Source organism: Rhododendron vialii, chromosome 12a, assembly GCF_030253575.1.
Source record: "Rhododendron vialii isolate Sample 1 chromosome 12a, ASM3025357v1".
Taxonomy (NCBI): Eukaryota; Viridiplantae; Streptophyta; class Magnoliopsida; order Ericales; family Ericaceae; genus Rhododendron; species Rhododendron vialii.
The window spans coordinates 26,886,086-26,907,810 of record NC_080568.1 but is presented as its reverse complement, the minus strand read 5'-3'; the positions used below and the strand labels follow the sequence as shown (position 1 = coordinate 26,907,810).

Below are 21,725 nucleotides of genomic sequence, written 5' to 3'. Positions count from 1 at the left end.
AAATATTTTTAGTGGTCTGGATTAAAAATAAACTCTTCCCGAAAAAAATTAACTCCACAACTCAAAAGACCTAAATAACTTGGTTCAAAGAATGATGGGGTAAAAGAAAGTAAACAAAACACTACAATGGAATTCCATTCCTCTGTGGGAAGGTAAAGAAAGGCAACAATAACATCAACCACAAACCATTCCTCTGTGCCATGGTCTATTTTTTCAACCGTAATGGCGTTGACTACATCCTTGACAAAGACATAAAAACATTCTCTGCAAGAGCTAGGCATTAGAGTAGACATTCTTCGGAGTTGTTGAACTTCAACTTGATTACTATGGCGACATACATAGCTCGGAAAGGAACTGACACCTGGTTTTGGCCGTTCTAAACCACAAGTGGCTAAGGGTTTTTTTTCTGAACTAGTCAATTTCATTTAAGCCTGAAGGTGAAAATTACATCGCAAAACACAGGAGTGCACCAAACTACTTAATTCGGGACCTTAGAACACCCTTCAAAAGCAAATCAACACGAGGTGCCGATATGAGTAGAAAGTCTTGCAATTTCCTTAAATGCATCCACTAGCTCCTGCACAATTCGCATGCTTAATATCACTGATGCATAGAACTGGACAGAATCAAGGTTGTTTATTATTTGTATTTTCCTTGAACTAGGATCAAGATCCGGTAACTCTTTTAAGACACCTCACAAAATACGATTTCGTCAATATGTGTATTATCCATTTTATTTCAGTGGTAAAACTTTTTGAAAGCAGACACTTTGTTCATATATTGCTAAAGCTTAGGTCTGTCTCCTAGTTACAAAAAAAACATCTTAGGTCTGTCTTCCGTCCTCCTTGCCCATATAACCATCAATTGGGGACTATAAGTGTTCTTTTTATATACAGAGAAAAATTTCACAAATGGTCAATGGAATTTCTATTCAACCCTATTGAAGTAATATGAACCTGTAAACAAAAGCAAGGAATTGAATTCGAGCAGTATCATGTAAGTAGCTTTTTCATGAGTTGTCAGTTTTGTCAGTTTTTAAGGAGTTCAGTCGCATTGAAGATGAACTTTGTTTCTGTTTACACTCATTTTTGCCCAAATTATAAAAAGAAATTTGTTAATGAATTACTGACCCAAAATGTTATTTTAGGGCTTGGTAGAATTAGGCCTTGATTGAATTGAGCCTTTGGTAAAATTTAAAGTGGCCACAATTAGGCCGAGTTGAGTTTGAAATTAATTAGGCTGCATTAATATTTGGAGCATGACCTAGTTAGTCAATGCCCAAATTAATTTTCAGATCTGAGCCCATTTTCAGACCTTGGCCCAACTAATTAAAGCTTGTACTAGTTTTTCAGGCTTATTTAGCCCAGTTAGGCCAAGATTCATTTTCAGGTCTGGGCCTAGTTTTTCGGATTTATTCAAGCTTGAGAATGAAGAAGTCAAAGAAGGTCATAAGCTGCTTAGTCATGCTTGGAAAACAAACTGCTCACAAGCAGCTCAAAGCCTGGATAGCCATCATCCTTCAACATGAAGCAAGGCTTGGGACAGATGGCAGCCATGCATGGAGATAGCCCAAGCAACTCACAAGCAGCTCAAGGCCTGGAACTTTCTGACTATAAATATCAGAATTGAAGGCCTTGGCAAAGGTCCCAACACCAACAAGCCCAACGCTTACCAAATTTATTTTTCATTTAGTCCACTTTCCAGCAAAGTATTTTACTATATTTCAATCTCGCTTTCAATCTAGCCCAGCCTAGATCTTGTCTTTTATTTCCTTGTATCCAAACTTTGTTAAGCCGATTAATAAAGTTTGCTTTATCTTTCAGTCATTTCCTTTTCATGTCTCATTTTCTAATAACAGTTAGGAAATTTTAAGTCCTTATCCCGCAAAGGCAAACTACGAACCATATATGGCCACACCCCTTTGGTCATACGCAATCGTTCTATTAGAAGTCAAATTTAAGGCACGGAAGCCTTAGTACAAATTTGGACTGCAATCCAGTCCTGGCACGCCCGCTACTCTATCCTACTTGGTTTTGCACGTTTTAAAGGAAAACAGTTTCCCGCAAAATTAACTGTTGATTTTTAATTTTTTACGTACCACTGTTGATATCCCAATTTTTATGGGCGCAACAATTCTTTATAAGGCCCGTGGTCCATGATCTTAATGTGCAACCCACACCGCATGCATGTACACACTTCGCAATTCATCACAGATTACTGATGCATGAGTTTTGTTTCATTTAAGTGTATCGGCGCACGACCATTGAATCTAATGCAATCGCAATTAAACAGGACATGGACTCGTAAATATTTTGTTTAATTAAATGGTGAGAACTGCAGATTGCTAACCAAGTAAAAATCATAAAAAGAGATGCTTTTACAGCTTTTCTTACACTGATTCACACTAGCTATCTTGGGCATCTGTTTATACATCATTGAGAGATCAACTTAACACCAAAAGACTGGCTCTTTTTTTTTTTAACAAACATCTTCACAACTGCAGTAGTCAAGCTTCACAAATTCTTACAGGTAAAGAAACTATACACTCCACTCCTGCCTAATCCTCAACCAATCGGCAGAAATTTTTGTCACAGACCAAGAGCTAAGGCAAGCTCTTACATCCCTCAAAATGTTACGCAGCACTGGTAACATTGGACTCCCTTGTTTTGATCACATCCTTTAATAGCTCGTCTCCAGCTAGTTGCCTCAATCTATAGATCAACTGGGCTCGTGAGATCTTTTTCCTCTGTTAGCACAACACAATCAATTTCTTATGATTTCTTTTTTCGGTTACATACAATTTCTTATGATTTCTTTTTTCGGTTACATATATAACATAAATGAAAAACAAAAGAAAGCCAACTTAGATGAGGAAAGTTGCTCATGCATACTACAATTTCCATACAAGGTGAACAAGTTAGAAAAAATAAGAGAAAGAAAGAAAAATGAACTTACACGGAACTCGCTTTGATATTTATGGATCAATGCCATTTTTGAAGAAGGTAAGACATTTGTCAGCTTGGGAATCAGAACAGAAAACTCTACACATGGTGTAGTGGGGTTGTATGCAGGAATTTGATCCCTTCCGAAACCTTGTCAAATAACATCAAAATCCAAATGAATGAAGCTTGAAAATACACAATAGGAAATCCCAAACGAATTTACTGAATTTTTTTTATCAACATAACAAATCTACGTAACAATGATATATAATGAAAAGGAAACACTAATTTGGCCCTTTACCTCGGACGTTGAGCGCCCTGAAACTGACTACGTAACTGGGAAAAATTCGGGAGTTCATGTAAGCCTCCCAAATTACCATCCTGTTTGGTTTCGAAAGATCATCGACTCCGGAATCAAATTCGTCTGAACTTGGTTAGAATTGTTTCGAACCAGGCCAAACTACTTCCGTTCTCCCCAATATCACATTACACAGCAATAGATGCCGGAGCCCATAGTCATCCTCAATTGATGTCAATAACCTACAAAGTATTCAGAAAGAAAATAATCAAGCCGTCGGAAATAAATTTAATTATGCCCCAAGTGGGAAAAAAAAGTGAGAAAATGGATAATTACATTTGATTTACATTTCACTCCCTGTGTTAGACATTCCAGAATTGGGTCAAATCTTTTGGTATCGCCGATTGGTCTTTGACATGAAAAATCTCAAAAGTTGAATGTTTTTTACCAAAGCTAACAAAAAGTTGATTAGAGATCTCACACAAACTTGTACTTGTTTTTTGGATTTAGTCATTATTATCTTTACTTATCTCTAATAATCCTTATAAAAAAAGGTTCAATTAAAAATCAAACAAGCCCTGGAAGGGGGAAAAAAAGAAAAAGAAAAAAAGGAACAGTTAAAAGTTGATTTTGTCCAAATTCAATAACTAGAGTTGTAGTCAAAAGAGATAATGGAAAACAATAGTTGTAATTTCATGCTTACCCATCCATTACGAACTCGAGTGGATACAAATATACTCCACAACCATCCTCAGAATTTGTATTTGATTGTCTGCATCTTCGGAACCCATGGGATATGATTTCACATATTTCATCCCTTGATCTCCCATACCACGCGTGCTTTATGTTGCCATTTCCTCCACATTTCTCCACCATCTCAGTTGTGGAAATGCGGAAAGCTTCCAACCGCTTGTTGGGACCGGACCAGGGGATTTTATGGATGGCTGCAACATTTGTGTCCTTTCCCATACCCTGAGCGACACATCCGTTGATGACTTTGTAACAAGTATTTCCTTCTTCTATTACAGTCAACCCATTTCTTTTGAAAATCCCAAACTCCTCGAAAACCGAAGAGAAAAATGAATCATCATCAGAATCCGAAATTGGGATTTCATTTTGGTCCATGCTAATGGAGACTTGCTCTTGTTGATCACCAAAATGCTCCATCTACATATTCATCCAACAAACAGTTCAATCGGGTCAGAATCCAACACCATTTGAAGTTGATGAAAAAGTTGAACTGAGAGTATAGCTAATATATAGAACTTAATTTCTAGATATATGGAAGACAAAAAAACAAAAAAGATGAAACAAGAGAGAAAGGAGACTCACCTCTGAAATTCTTTTTTTTTGATCCTTGTGAATTCTAGAGAGCCGAGAGGGAGAGAGTTGGAAGACTTGTTCTCGCGGAAGTTCTTCAGCTTGGGGTGAAGCAACAAGCCTTAATATGACAACTCTCACCACAATGCTGGTATACATATATATACTGGTAGTGACAGGAATATTTTGTCCCCACACCGTGCTCTTTTCCCGCTTCATCCCGCCGTGTATTTCCATGCCTTGCAACAAGAAAGGGTCATTGAATAGGAAACTAAACTTTGTTTCTCATCGATTTGGGGTCCGCTAAGCGAATCTATTTTCAAACTCTTTGTTCTATTTATTTTATCTAGCATTCTAGTTTCTAAGGTGATGACACAAGTGATGCCATTGTAGTATCACAAACAAGGACAAACAAATGTGCAAGAAAAAGAAGAGAAAAGCAATTGATGATAATGCTTTGATCGTCTTTTTCGACCTAAAATCTCTCTATTCACTCGACGTGAAAATTCCAAGACTGCGAAAGAAAATGGGCTATTTATACTTTTGCGGCTAGAGGATCCAAACTAGTATTTTGGTAATTTTTAGTGCAATACGACATGTGGGCCCATTATATACATCCTACGGCAGAGAAATTGTCACAATTATTTTCCATAAGGGCTTCTAGAAAAATCTTCAAATGTTCTTTAAACGCTTATTCCTTTTTATCATATATTACGAAACTTGCGCTCAATGTTTGTGTAGAGAGAATTTTTGGAGGTGTATTTAATTTAAAAGCACCATTCCTTTTTTGATATCCACATATCCCTTTTCTATTTTTAGTGTTGATAGTTATAGAATAGAGGCAAAATCTACCTGTATTTGGAAAGATATTAATTCGCATTTGTTAATCTCCCTTAAAAATACGTGGGGCTAACTCGAGACAACAATTTCTTAACATTAGTGTGAGTAAGACTCAGGTGTATATACGAATCCACCTGTACATGAGAAATATTTATTTGCAATTGCTAAATTTCCTAAAATGAATTTGGGTTGAGCAATTTGAAATTGTATTAATGGCTCTGTAGGATTACAAATCATCTTTACGTGGACAATATTGAATCATTATTTGTTGGGTTCCACCAAATGATAGTGATAGTAAACAGATAATGCCAACTCGAGAAATTAACTTTTAATGTCCAAAAAATGTCCAAATCCACCTGTATTTGGAAATATGTTTATTCTCATTTGTTAATCTCCCTTAAAAATATGTGGGGCTAACTTGAGACAGCAATTTCTTAACGTCCATGTGAGTAAGATTCGATGATGTATACGAATCCAACTATACATGAAAAATATTTATTTGCATTTGCTAAATTTCGTAAAATGAATTCAGGTTGAGCAATTTAAAATTGTATTAATGGCTCTGTAAGATTACACAATCTCTTGGTAGCTTTCCCCAAACAAGAATTTTAATAAACAGAAGCAAATAGATATGACAAATTTCACACCTTAATTTTGCACCTATAAAGGTGAATAATTCCCATGTATATATAAATAGGAATTTATTTATGCTTGAAAAATATATAGTAATTAGCATTTGCCATTTTCCCCAAAATGAATATATAACGGATGAACAGCCTTAACAGCCAAGCAACTAAAAGGACCCGACTGTGCAACCCAAACTTCCGAGGCTAGCATGGTCACACCAGTCACGACTCCCCAATTACTACAAAGTACTCACCCTGTGAGGAATTGAACCCCAAACCTTAAAGAGTATTCCCAAAGCCTGGACATCCTCCGAACCATTGAGCAACCCTTGGGTGTGTCCCCCATAATGAATTGACGAAAAGAAGTGATTACGCAGCGAATCCTTGATACTTTGGTATCTGGGTCTACACCAAAGTTAAGGTAAATGACATTAATGATTCACAATTATGCATACTATTGGCGAATAAAAAAGAAAATTGATTTTCACACTTCCATTTTTGTCCAGGTGTACCCCATTTTTTTGTCTTCATACATGTATATAATTACTATAAAATTACATTTCATACATTTTTCCCTTCACACATAAAGAAAGTAATCATGTAATTTCACATAACTACAAAACAAAAAATAGAGTGCACTTGGACAAAAGACTGTGAAATTCAATTCCCTAAAAAAAAAAGTCATAAGAAACTCAAAACTTGTGAGTGAATCCATGAATTTATATGGGACCTGTAAAAAGCTCTTCATTACTTTTGTGCAATTTTGTGAGGCACATTATCTGTAACTGGGCATGGGGTGGGTTACGTCACTACCCAAACTCAAGTTTGAGTTATTGAGCAATGCCATGAGTACAGCGCCCTGCAACGCACATTCGAATTATTCATCTCAGCAATCAATAGTTTAAGTTGAAAACAAAATCTTCCAGAAAAGAGTTAGGAAAGAGTTAACTTTTCCACGGAATAGTTCGTTTTTAATCCAGACCGTTGAAAATATTTTTGGACGGTTCGAATGCGCCCTGCAGCGCTCTACAGGGAGCTGCTTTGCGGCATCCCCGGATCCTGGCTAACCATCACAAACTCATAGCAATATAAGCCAATGCTTGCTAGTAGTTTAATATGCACCCTACACAGAACAAAAACAGAGTTGAAACAATATTACGAAACAGAACACCATGGAGCTATGAGCATTCCTCAATTTGGCGTTAGATTACTCGATACAGATTACAGATCTACCAAACCATTTCTATGGAGCTATTAACAGTATGCAGATTGGCGTAAGATGGTCTCTTCCCCTCCACAACTTGAAACACCACAAACCATTTTGCCAGCGTAACCGCCTCAATGCAGCGTTTTGACATGGCCTATTTTCTCAACCATAATGGCGTTAACGACATCCTTGACAAAGACATAAAAACATTCTCTGCAAGAGCTAGACCTTGCTGTAGACATTCTTCGGAGTTGTTGAACTTCAACTTGATTACTATGGCACCATACAGAGCTCGGAAAGGAACAGACACCCAGTTTTGGCCGTTCTAAACCACATGCGGCTAAGGTGGAGTGAGTAGAAAGTCTTGAAATTTCCTTAAATGCATCCACTCCTGCACAATCACGAATTCGCTTGCTTAATATCACTGATGCATAGAACTGGACATTATTAAGGATGTTTAAAACTTGCATTTTCCTTGAACTAGCATCAAGATCCAGTAACTCTTTCAAGACACCTAGCCCTTGTAGGAGACAAACAAAATACGATTTCGTCAATATGTGTGTGATCCATTTTATTTCTGTGGTAAAACTTTTTGAAAGCAGACACTTTGTTCATGCATATATTGCTAAAGCTTAGATCTGCCTCCTAGTTACCAAAATAAAAAAATAAAAAAGCTTAGATCTGCCTCCCGTCCTCCCTGCCCAAACAACCATCAATTGGGGACTACGAGTGTTCTCCATTTATATATAGAGTAAAATTTCACAAATGGTCAATCGAATTTCTATTCAACCCTATAGAAGTAATGTTTTGACAAAATTCCTATCTGCTTAAATAGATTAGGTCAATCTTTCGAGCTACTGTTGAATCCATGGGCAGACAAGAGGCAACTTGGCGAACTGAAACATCTAAGCAGCCAGTAGAAAAGAAGGTAAAACCACTTCCAGTAATAGCGACGAGCAAAATGGGAGCAGCCTAAACTGCGAAAACGGGGTTGTGGGAGAGCAATACAAGCGTCGGTACTGTTGGGAATGCCTTGTATTCTTCAGTCCCACATTGGTTAATTATGTTGTTCCCGTTTTTGTAGCCTATTATAAATAAGGCTTTTGGGGTACTTCTAGGAATGATCTTTTTGGGCTTTCATATTGTGGCCTTTCTAGAGTTACGGATTATAGCCGGCTCTTTGTATCTCTTCTTCACGTTGGTTAGTGAATCCTCTCTCTCCTCGCCCGTGGACGTACCCATCTTGGGGAACCACGTATATCTTGTGTCTTTGTGATTTCTTGTTTAGTTTTCAATTTCTCGTTCTTAGCTTGCATTCATAGCGTTCGTTACAACAAACTGGTATCAAAGCCAGGTTGCAAAAACTAGGGTTTCGTTTCCGATTGTGGCTATGGCGGCTAAATTTGAGATTGCGAAGTTTGATGGGCAGAGCAGCAGTTTCAGTCTTTGGAGAGTAAAGATGAAGGCTCTGCTAACCCAACAAGGATTGCACAAGGTTTTGTTAGGCAAGACTAGTTCTGGAATCAAAGAGGAAGATTGGGATGATACGGATGCCAAAGCTCTGAGTTCTATTCAGTTGAGTCTGGCAGATGACGTTCTTCGCGAGGTGGAAGAAGAAACTTCAGCAGCAGGAATTTGGCTGAAGTTGGAAGGCATATATATGACGAAGTCGCTCACCAACAGGTTATATCTCAAACAACGTCTTTATACGTTTCGTATGCGAGAAGGTATACCTGTTAAAGATCATTTAGACGAGTTCAACCGTATTATTATGGATCTGAAAAATATTGATAGTAAAATTGAGGATGAGGACCAAGCCCTAATTTTGCTATGTTCTTTACCACTTTCGTATGAGCACTTTGTTACAACCCTATTGTATGGCAAAGACACGATATCCATGGAGGATGTTAAGGCCAGCCTATATTCGAAAGAATTGAGGAAAAAAGTGTCAGGTGAGGGTGATGCACATGCGGAGGGTTTGTTTGTTAGGGGAAGAACAACAGAAAGGGTGGAGTCAAGTAATAGGGGAAGATCCAGATCATCAGGTAAGAAGAAGGGAAAGTGCAATTATTGCAAGAAACCCGGGCACTGGAAAAGTGACTGTTTAAAACTCAAGGAGAAGGAAAAAGAAGACCAGAAAGGGGGTAAAGTAATTGCTGGAATTGCTGAAAGTTCAGATGAGTCAGATAATGTGTTATCAGTTACAGAGGGCGATTCTCGCTCTAATACCGAGTGGGTTCTAGATTCTGGATGTTCATACCATATGTGTCCGCATAGAGAGTGGTTTTCTACTTATGAGGCAGTCAATGGTGGTACAGTTTTGATGGGCAACAACATGGCCTGTAAGACTGTTGGTTCAGGAACGATTCAGCTTAGGATGCATGACGGTATTGTTAGGACTTTATCTGAGGTTCGACATGTTCCAGATTTGAAGAAAAATCTTATATCCCTGGGTGCTCTTGATTCTCATGGTTGCAAATTCCTCGGTGAAGGTGGAGTTTTGAAAGTCTCAAGGGGTGCATTAGTACTGATGAAGGGTCAGAAGCGTGGTAACCTCTATACACTCCAGGGCAGTACAGTTATAGGTGCTGCAGCAACGGTTGCTTCATCCAAGGTTTCAGATTCAGACTTGACTCGTTTGTGGCATATGCGCCTTGGGCATATGAGCGAGAGGGGGATGACAGTTTTGAGCAAACAGGGTTTGCTATGTGGCCAGAAAATTGAGAAACTGGATTTCTGTGAGCATTGTGTCTACGGCAAGCAGTGCAGGGTAAAATTCAGTACAGCTGTTCATCGCACCAAAGGCACGGTGGATTATTTTCACTCGGATCTTTGGGGTCCCGCAGAGGTAACTTCTAAAGGTGGTTTTCGATATTTTATGAGTATTATTGATGATTTCTCTCGTAAGGTTTGGGTGTATATGTTGAAACATAAGAGTGACGTCTTTAATACATTCAAACAGTTTAAAACTTTGATTGAGAATCAGACTGGTAAGAAAATAAAACGTTTGAGAACTGACAATGGTATGGAGTTTTGTCTTGGCGAGTTTGATAGGTTCTGCAGTGATGAGGGCATTGTGAGGCATCACACAGTGAGAAAAACCCCTCAGCAGAATGGTGTGGCTGAACGAATGAACAGGACTCTTTTGGAGAAGGCACGTTGTATGTTGTCCAATTCCGGATTGGGCAAAGAATTTTGGGCTGAAGCCGTTTCCACAACATGCTATTTGGTGAACAGGTCTCCGTCGACTGCTATTGAGTGTAAGACTCCGTTTGAGGTATGGTCAGGTCATCCGGCTGATTATTCTGTGTTGCGTGTTTTTGGGTGTCCAGCTTACGCTCATGTGAATGAAGGTAAACTGGAGCCACGGGCCAAGAAGTGTATTTTCTTGGGTTATGCAGCAGGTGTCAAAGGGTACAGGTTATGGTGCTCTGATGATTTGAAGTTTTTGATCAGTAGGGATGTGACTTTTGATGAAAATTATCTAATTAAGGGGTCTAAGCAGGTTGATGATACAGTTCAAGAACAAAGTGTTCCAAAGCAGGTGGAGTTTTTGGGTGAATCTTCCGACTCAGGGAAGAAGCACATTGAGAAGCCAATTGAAGAGGAGTTCAAGAGTTCAGACACAGAGGTTGATGCATTAGTTGAGCAACCACGCACTATTGCTAAAGATAGGCCAAGGAGGGAGATTCGGCCTCCTGAAAGGTATTCGGCTTATTCTGAGATGGTGGCCTATGCTTTATCAGTTGCTGAGACAGTTGAGTATGAAGAGCCTTCCAGCTATACGGAAGCTATTTCGAGCACTGAGTCTGCACAGTGGTTTGTTGCTATGAATGAGGAGATTGAGTCTCTTCAGAAGAATCAGACATGGGAGTTAGTAGAACCGCTGAAAGGGAAGAGGATTGTTGGATGCAAGTGGATCTTCAAGCGCAAACCAGGTATTCCAGGGGTAGAAGACGCTCGGTTTAAAGCTCGGCTAGTGGCGAAAGGATACAGCCAGAAGGAGGGTGTTGACTACAATGAGGTATTTTCACCAGTTGTAAAACATAGTTCCATTCGCACTTTACTTGCTATTGTTGCATGTTATGATCTTGAGTTAGAGCAACTTGATGTCAAAACTGCGTTTTTGCACGGCGAGTTTGAGGAACAGATTTATATGCGTCAGCCTGAGGGATTTGTTGTTTCTGGTAAGGAGGATCACGTTTGTTTACTTCGTAAATCTTTGTATGGCCTCAAGCAATCCCCTAGGCAGTGGTATAAGCGGTTTGATACTTTTATGATAAGCCAGTCATATTCAAGAAGTGAGTATGACAGTTGTGTATATTTTCGAAAACTTCCAGATGGTTCATTTGTTTATCTACTGTTGTATGTTGATGATATGCTTATTGCTGCCAAGAGTGTGTCAGAAATCAACAGGTTGAAACAACAGTTAGGTGGTGAATTTGAGATGAAAGATTTGGGTGCGGCAAAACGTATTTTGGGTATGGAGATTTGCAGAGATCGAGTAGCTGGCAAATTATTTTTGAATCAGAAGTCTTATGTTCTTAAAGTACTTGAGCGCTTTGCCATGCAGAACTCGAAGCCAGTCAGTACCCCTTTGGCAGCACACTTTCGACTTTCAGCTGAGTTGTCACCACAGTCGGAGGATGAGGAGAAGTATATGTCTCAGGTTCCATATTCGTGCGCAGTTGGGAGCCTTATGTACGCCATGGTATGTACTCGTCCTGATATTTCACATGCAGTTAGTGTCGTTAGTCGTTATATGGGGCGTCCAGGAAAGGCACATTGGGAGGCTGTGAAATGGATACTACGGTATTTGTGCGGAACTGCAGGTGTTGGTCTATTGTTTGGGATTGTCAATTCTGGTGATCATGCTGTTGGTTATGTTGATTCGGATTTTGCCGGTGACCACGATAAGAGGAGGTCTCTGACAGGTTATGTCTTTACTCTGTCCGGAAGTGCCATTAGTTGGAAAGCTACTTTACAGGCTACAGTTGCGCTATCTACAACAGAAGCGGAGTATATGGCCATTGCTGAAGCTGTGAAGGAGGCATTGTGGATGAGAGGTTTGCTTTGTGAGCTTGGTCTTGCACAGGGTGTGAGTTCAGTATTTTGTGATTCGCAGAGTGCTATACATTTGACTAAAAATTTGATGTATCATGAGAGGACTAAGCATATCGATGTCAGGTATCACTTCGTTCGGGATATCATCTCACAGAAGCAAGTTGAGGTGAAGAAAGTGGGTACGGCAGATAACCCAGCAGATATGTTGACTAAACCGGTTCCGGTTGCCAAGTTCAAGCATTGCTTGGGCTTGCTTGGTATTTGCAGTTGATCGCCCCTCGGGGGCATTTGGCGAGTGAGAGGTTAGAAGGGGATAGCTATATTTGGTGATTTAGTTCGGTGGAATTCAAGTCAAGGTGGAGAATTGTTGGGAATGCCTTGTATTCTTCAGTCCCACATTGGTTAATTATGTTGTTCTCGTTTTTGTAGCCTATTATAAATAAGGCTTTTGGGGTACTTCTAGGAATGATCTTTTTGGGCTTTCATATTGTGGCCTTTCTAGAGTTACGGATTATAGCCGGCTCTTTGTATCTCTTCTTCACGTTGGTTAGTGAATCCTCTCTCTCCTCGCCCGTTGACGTACCCATCTTGGGGAACCACGTATATCTTGTGTCTTTGTGATTTCTTGTTTAGTTTTCAATTTCTCGTTCTTAGCTTGCATTCATAGCGTTCGTTACAACAGGTACTGCTAGGCGAAGCGGTGGAATGTTGCACCATAGATATTTTCTTTTTAGTTTATTCAACAAGGTAAGTGAAATTCACACTCCCTTTTTTGATATCCATACTCCTTTAATTTTTATTGTTTTTTAATTTAGTGTTGAAAGTGTATATATTTTTTCACTGAAAAAAAAAAAAAGAACTGTAGATATATATATATATAAATAAATAAAAAGGAGTGGGAAAATCAATTCCCAACCCCCCGCTCAAATTTAATCCGAGCTCTTATTGATTAGAGCCGTCCATTGTTGGGATTAAAATCTGAACTGTCTATTACCGAGATGGATGGCCCGAATTTTTTTTTGATCGGCAAAATTGAAATTTATTAAGAAGGGGAAAGGAGAAAGGGATCCAACAAAGAGTTAGACAAAACACCTACAACCCCTGTAATGTAAGGTGCCTCGCCCTACAGGATCCCTCGGTCCTCAATTGACATTTGACATCCAACAACGTCTGATTTTAACCTTCAAGCTAGGAAACGACCCCAACAGTTTGTACCGCATTTCCCAACCGTCGAAGAACTATCGGGTTTACTGAAAAGCTGCAAGAGAAATTAACACACACAAGTACTGATCGAGGGCCTTTTTTTTTTTTTGGCCCACAGCATCAAATTGAGCTATATATAAATCCACAGGGATCACATATCCTACCTTCAATTGGAACTAGTAAGACAGGGTTGACCATTAACTAGTAAAATGGCTTAATATATACGATTTGTATTTATCAAACTCGAATAGCAAGGGGAAAAAAAGAAAAAAAAAAAAGAAGGTTGTAAAAAGTACAGAGAAAGTGACACAATCTTTTTTTTTTTTTGATCTGCAGAAAGTGCCACGATCAATCAACCGTTTTCTATACTTGAATACAATGCAAAATAAAATAAGGAAACTGCGCAGCAATGTTTTTCTTCTCTTTTTTTTGTCTCGTAAATACTAAAAAAATAGTAGTATATTAATGATTCTATAACCACACACAATCACGCAAACACTTACACACTCAAATAATGTACTTTTACTCTCTCACTGTATGTCTTGGTTCTGAAGTATTATTTTCTTATCACCATTCTTCTCTGTGTAAATCTTGTGGGTGGTTGTTTTTTAATTGTTGAGAGGGATAGTGGAGATCTTTGTCTCACTGTCACTAAGACGGCACCATACCTATGTTTACGAGTTGCACACCGGCGAAAACCATGGCTCCAATCTTATGCTTTTCCCTATTTTCGTTGTGAAGAGTGCTCTTTTCTTTATTTTTTTGAAGGTTTTTTTGATCTCACAATTTGATTTTGCATTTAGTAGCTTGAAATGAGTGCTTCAACGGTATGGATCGGCTACTCGAACGAGCAGTCGGTGAAAAAGTTTTTGAAGAGTAGGCGAAGTCCTTTCCAGAAGGCCAACCCGGTTGGAAGGAGATAAGTATGTAGTTTCTAGAAGAGTTATAGAATATCTAGATTCTAGAAGATGTCTAGAAAAACCTTAAGATATTGTAAGAGCATCCACAATGTAATAATCAAAATCAAAATATTTCTGAAATTAGCAATGCGTGCTTAAAAAAATGCTCACATTGTAATAATTAAAGTTAACAACCTCCTAACCAATAATCAAATTTGGACATTTGAATAATCAAACGTAACAATGTGTGACTGCACATTGCTAACTTTAACAACCCTCTAAATGAATAATCAAAAGCTGACGTAGCAAGTTTTGATTATTACATTGCGGATGCTCTAAGTACTCCATTTCTCATATGTGTAAAATCTAGAACTTACGTAGATATTATCTTGTAAAGAAAAATCTAGAACCTTTCATGGAATAGTATAAATAAGGACGAGTTCTAGTAATTTTGTACTAAGCCAAAAAGTATGTGTTCAAGTGTAATAAAATTGCTAATTTTCCCACCCTAGTCTCAAGCACCCTTCGCTCTCCTAAAAAAAATAAAAAAATTCTTCCAACACAAACACCAAAATAATCCTCCTCTTTTCAACAAAGTGACCAACCAGGTTCCTTATCGCCCATCAGAGCTCCAAATTCAATAACTAGAGTGTAGTCAACTGAAAATGACAAACAATAGTTGTTTCATGCTTACCCATCCATAACGAACTTCAGAGGATACAAATGCACCCTAAAACCATCCTCGCCATTGTCTGATTGTCTACATCTTTGGAATCCACGGGATATAATTTCACAAATTTCATCCCTTGATCCACCATACACGCGTGCTTTACAATACTATTACCATTCTCTCTCTCTCTCTCCTCCCCCATTTCAGCGGAAGAAGCACGAAAAGCTTTCAACCGCCCATTGGGACCAAACCATGGAATCTTATGGACAGCCGCAACTTTTTTGTCCTTTCCACTACTGTGAGCAATGCATCCATTGATAATTTCATAGCATTTACTTCCTTCTTCTATTCTAGTCAATCCATTGCTTTTGAAAATCCCAGATTCTTCGAAAACGGAAGAAGAAAATGAACAATCTTCCAAATCGGAAAGTGAGATTTCGTTTTTGTCAATGATAATGGAGGTTTGCTCTTCTTGATCACCAAAATGCTCCATCTATTCATCCACCAAACAATTCAACTGCGTCAGAATCAAAACCATTTATAGTTGATGAAAAAGCTGAAATTAGAGTTGAAGGTAATAGAACTTATTTACAAAAGGCAGAAAAACAAAAAGATGAAACAGAGAGAAAGACCTTACCTCTGAATTTTTTTTGTTCTTCCTTGCAAATTCTAGATAGCAGAGACCAAGACTAGAGGTGGAAGATTGGATTTCGTGGGAGGTGAGCACCCCCGTGTACGTAAATATACAGGTGACCGAAATATTTTGTCCCCAGAATCTCCACCTCAACCGTGCTATTTTCCTGCCGCATGCCATCATGTATTTTCATGTCTTGCAACAAGAAAAGGTCATTGAATAGGAAACTAAACTTTGTTTCTCATCTATTTGGGGTCTGCTAGGTGGATCTATTTTAAAACTCTTTGTCCAGATTATTGAAAAACAATTGATGATAATACTTTGATCGTTTTTTTCGACTTGACATTCTCTCTTCACTAGACGTGAAATTCCAAGACAGTGTAGGAAAACAGGCACTTATGCGGCTAGAGGATCCAAACTAGTTTGTTGGCAATTTTTTGTGCGGGAAAATTTCAAAAAAGCCCCTGAACTTTCTGACGACTTGCAAAAAAACACCTAAACTTTCACTATTAACAAAAAAACACCTAAACTTAGCATTTCGTTAGCAATTAAACCCCTGCCGTCCAATTCCGTCAATTTTTAACGGATGGAGCTAACGGAAGGCGTTAACTTTTTATTTTTTTTTACTTTTTACATTCAAAAATTACTTTTAACTCTTTCTTTTTTTTATTGGTAAATAAATATGCAATAAAGTACTTTTTTTTTCTTACTATTTATCAAAAATTACTATAACTCTATTTTTTACTATTTACAAAAATAACTTTAACCACCATCTTTTTTGTTACTTTCAAATTTTACCTTTCCCTCTCTCTCTCTCTCTCTCTCTCTCTCTCTCTCTCTCTCTCTCTCTCTCTCTCTCTTTTTAGAACTTTAACCCCACTCCACCAATCAACTGCCAAAACTCTAACTCTAATTTTAGAAATTCGAAATTACTCTTTTTTTTAGCATTCTTGTTTTTTATATTTTTTACTTCCAAAATTACTTTTAACTCTTTATTTTTAGTAGTAAATAAATATGAAATAAAGTTTTTTTTCTTACTATTTATCAAAAATTACTTTAACTCTAATCTTTACTATTTATAATAATAACTTTAACCCATTTTTACTATTTATTGCATATTTATTTATGACTAAAAAAAAAGAATGAGTTAAAAGTAATTTTTGGAAGTAAAAGTAGTAAAAATAAAAAAAGGTTACAAAGAGGAGGTTAAAAGAATTTTTGAATTTCTGAAATTGTGGCTAAGGCTTTGGCAGTTGGTTGTGGGGTTAATTGGTGGTGTGGAGTCGATTCTAATAAGAAAAAAAGGGAGAGAGAGGGGGGGGGGGGGGGGGGGAAAGATAAAATTTGAAAATAAAAAATAGGGTTAAAGTAATTTTCGATAAATAATAAGAAGAAAAAGAACTTAATTGCATATTTATTTACCAATAAAAAAAGAAAGAGTTAAAAGTAATTTTTGAATGTAAAAAGTAAAAAAATAAAAAGTTAACACCTTCCGTTAGCTCCATCCGTTAAAAATTGACGGAATTGGACGGCAGGGGTTTAATTGCTAACGGAATGCTAAGTTTAGGTGTTTTTTTGTTAATAGTGAAAGTCCAGGTGTTTTTTTGCAAATTGTCAGAAAGTTCAGGGGCTTTTTTGAAATTTTCCCTTTTTTGTGCAATATGACATGTGAGGTCCATTATGTACATCGACGGAGAAATTGTCATGTTTATATTTTTTGTAAGGACTTCTAGAAACATCTTCAAATGTTCTTGAAATACCTACTCCTTTTTATTACGTATTATGAAATTGCGCCTGATGTTATTATATAGAGGATTTTTTGACCCATTCCTTTAATTTTGCTTTGAGTTGAGCAATTTAAAATTACCTAAAGCCTCGTGATTCCGTATCACTTTTACCTGGTCAATATTAAATAACTATATGTTAGCAAGAATCCTGACCAATCGTTCGAGGTGTCATTTTTGGTGTTGGTGTATGTGTGAGTTGGATTATGTGAGATGTAGTAATTGGTGTGTAGTGTTGCACTGTTGCTCTTCTTAAGTGTATGGGGTTTGAAGGTGTAGGTCTTTAGATTGTCTACCCGCCTGTTCAGCTATTTTCTCCCTCGAGAAGAATATGCCCTATATAGTGAGTTATTCGTTATCAATGGAAGTCCTAAACTTTTGCAAAAAAAGAACTAACCTTAGTTGGTTTTACTTCAACAATCTCAAATTACAATTGGTTGGCTTTCCCGCCTTTCCCATAATGATAATTATAATAGACAAGCAAAAAAACGTAGATCGATGACCAACTCTTGACAACAATTTTGTAACGTTCATGTGAACAGAAATCTTATGATCGATGACAAATCCACCAGTACTACAACAGTAAAAAAAAACTAGGTACACATTAATCCAAATACAGCACCATCCACAACCTCTCACATACATATGGAGTTCAAAAAGTCAATTTTTTTGGGCTTCTATCTTGAATATTTCAAAAAATATTTGGGTAAACGTCATAATTTTTTATTTTTTCAATTCGTCTTGACAAGATTTTTTGGGCTTTATCTTTGGATATTTTCAAAAATATTTGGGTAAACACCATCATTTTTTACTCTGAACAATAATTCACAAAGTTATGCGCCAAACTAACAAACACAGAAAAAATTTGAATAAAGACAAAACAAGAAAAAAACCCAAAAATTTGAATAGTGGGTTCCTTCTTTCTTATTGCTCTGTGCGGGTTCCTCTATGAAAGCTTTCTGCGTTCTCGCCGCCAGAACGGGGTTGTGCACAATCTATCCCCTAAAACATGGCATTCACCTCTGAATGAGAGAAATTTTCTTTTGAGAGAGACCTTCCCGTTGACTAGAGTTCTTGTATCTGGAAAATAACAGCCATCATCCTCTAGATCAGTGTTTATAATGAAAGGGTAAGTAACTAAATGGACACCTTCCACGTCTAAAACTTACTCTCCGCCGTATATTTTCCACATCTGCTCTCCAATATGCTGCGGATGCTTTGAATGCATTCAATGGTTGGTATGATGCTCTCGGAACAATTCTTCAGCTGAAGCATTCCATACCTACCGAATGTCACTATGGAATGAGGCTATGAGTTCTCATAGCCTCATTCCATAGTGACATACGGTATGTATGGATGTCCCCAGGACTAATCTCTGCTTGTCATTTTGCAGTTGGTAGCGTCTGATTGTGATTTCAATGTCTCTTTGCCCATCCATGGATCGCTGGTTCACATTTGCAGATCCTATCAACATGTAGGTGTCGTCCACTAAAGAACAAATGACAAATCAGTGACAACATAGTACACTTAATTTCAAATATTCGATAAACATAGCAGAGTGTCAGGAATGTTTGAAATTGTTTTGTTTTTTAGTTTCTGAAAACAAAAAAAACAATGGTTAGGAAACACTATTCATTCTTCGTCCTAAAACAGATTATTGGTGTGTTCTGAGAAAGTGGGTTGGGTCCACAAGATTTCAGACACTCTGAAACACACCGTCGTTTCCACGTAAAATTTTCATTTTATGTTGCAACTTAAATGGAACTTCGAAAACAGATTTCCTGTGTGTTTGAACAGAGTATCTTGAACTGGTTTGCTCTCTGCCACTCCTTCTGGCTACATTGGGATAACAACATAAACAGAAAACCTTTCCTCTGCTTTGACTTTACTCACCACAATAAGTGCAGTCTCAACTGGAACCATGTTTGTGCATCCATTGATCTTTCACCCAAAAATGGCAACTTCCAATAAAATACTGGTTCAACATGTAAACCTCTCGGCACGCCTTATTGCTTCGTGAATGCTCCGTTCAACCGGATTTACAGCATTGGTCAATGGATCATAAACTTGGACTTCCCATTCCTTTCGTCGGACATGGTTTCTGGAGTATTTTGGTGATAGCAAGTTTTGAATACCGGACTGGACATGGTACCATTTTTGTTACCGGTATGGTACATACTGGTACCGGTGTAATACCGGGTACATTTTATGGTTCTTCATCACTAGTAAATATGTATTACAAAAATTAAATGTTTAGCTATAAAATTAACAGGATAACAATATATATGCAATCCTGATCTTCTCCCTTGTGCCACACTGCAATTGTTGTATCACTTTTTGATTGCATTCACGGTTATAGTTTACATTCAAGATCACTCCGGATGAAAAGTAGGGCTCCTAGTTCCGGTGATCGTCGTGTTCTTGTCCGCTCTTCTGTTTTTCATCGCCTTTTCGTTTTTTATAAAACAGGAATCACTAAAATGTGACCTTAATTACTTACACTCGTTCAAACTATAGGGCTTTTACAGCTTTTCTTACACTGATTCACACTAGATATCTTGGGCATCTTTTTATACATAATTGAGGGACCAACTTAACACCAAAAGACAGGCTCTTTTTTTACAAACATCTTCACAACTGCAGTCAATCTTCACAAATTCTTTCTTGGGAACCTTAATTCTGGCTTCCAAAATCAAACATTGAAGATAAACTACCTTCCGGGGATTCCCTCAATTTGGAACATCAAGTAAACGTTTGCATAGACACATGATTTCTTCCACCGTTTTGACACTTTCTTTCTTCGTTTTGTGAAGGACCAAGGTACGCCTTGATTCGGACATAGAGGATACTGCCTGCTGCATCGTCCTCCTATTTTGGACCTGCTGAAGCTGAAGATCTACTACTTCCCTCAAGTTGCTGTAGAAACAACACAAGGCTGATTTCTCCAATACACAATTGTACAGAACGTATCGTAGCGAATTAAAATGGGTAACACCGTAATTAACAACTAAGATATACTTGTTTTCTTCATTGATGCTTCTTTCTAAAGTGGTGGAAATGATACTCAAAGACGATGAAACAAGTTTTTTTTGTTGAATGGCTAAAAAAATTTCATGAATCATAAATGCTCAAAAGATGATAACAATGCAATAGGAAAAGAAAATCTGAGTTGTTTGGACGTAGGTTAAATTTTGGCAAGTACCAGCAGTAGAAGAATTTTTTTAAAAGTTAATGTTGAGAAAACCCATGATCTATGAAAAGTTATTGGATGCACTTGGTGCCCACCATGTGGTGTTCCAACATCCTACATGACTGTGTTGAGGGATGTTGGGCACCACTTTGCAGCCAATATTTGAACCGTGAGGTTTAAATTCAATGCGTTGTCAAACATCGTGTTCCATATTTGGTAATTTAACTTGTAAAGACTTCATGAAGCAAGCAAATGCTTTGCGAATTACTAAAATCATTTGGAAGAATTCAGATCTTTGGAAATAAAATAAAGAAAGATTTCATCGATAAATAGTACAAAGAATACAAATAGAGACGACATACCTTGTTAATAGAACATGACTTGATCACGTCATTTAACAACTCGTCTCCAGCTAGTTGCCTCAATCTATAGATCAATTGGGCTCGAGAGATCTTTCTTTTCTGTTAGAACAAAAAAAATGAGTTCTTATGATTTTTTTTTTAAATTACATATAACAAAAAGGATAAACAAAAGATATAATTAAATGAAAATTCCCAAGATTAATAAAACTTTTCTTTTTGGTGTTTAAAAAAAGATAAATGAAAAACAAAAGAAAGCCTACTAATTAGACGAGGAAAATTGCTCATACTACAATTTCCATACATACACATGACGGAACAAACTACCAAACCGCGAGCAATCTATGTTTGTGATCTCGCACATTTAGCTTCTTCATCATCTTACTGAGTTTCCCTCTCATCTTGACAATAGTCGAACAAATAAGAAAAAAAATAAGGGTAAGACAAGAAATGATGAACTTACACGGAATTCGCTTTGATATTTACTTATCAACGTCATTTTTGAATGAGGTAAGACGTTTGCCAGATTGGGAATCAAAACAGAAAACTCTAAACATTGTGTAGTTGGCTTGTACACAGGAGTTCGATCCCGTCCTAAACATTATCAGAATCAAAATGAATGAAGCTTAAAGACACAATATAGGAAGGCCCAAAATGTAAATACATTTCTTTTGATCTACAAAACAAAT

The 21,725-nt window shown here is 37.5% G+C and overlaps 1 protein-coding gene across 1 annotated transcript; it reads right to left on the bottom strand.

Annotated features, from left to right (window-relative positions):
• Positions 1 to 514: 514 nt before the first annotated feature.
• Positions 515 to 4,797, bottom strand: LOC131309612 (probable inactive poly [ADP-ribose] polymerase SRO2). Its single transcript, XM_058336220.1, has 5 exons — positions 4,573 to 4,797; positions 3,944 to 4,407; positions 3,394 to 3,482; positions 2,956 to 3,092; positions 515 to 577 (listed from the first exon to the last, which is right to left on the bottom strand). The coding sequence occupies exons 1-5, from the start codon at positions 4,795 to 4,797 to the stop codon at positions 515 to 517; spliced, it is 978 nt and encodes a 325-aa protein (XP_058192203.1).
• Positions 4,798 to 21,725: the final 16,928 nt, after the last annotated feature.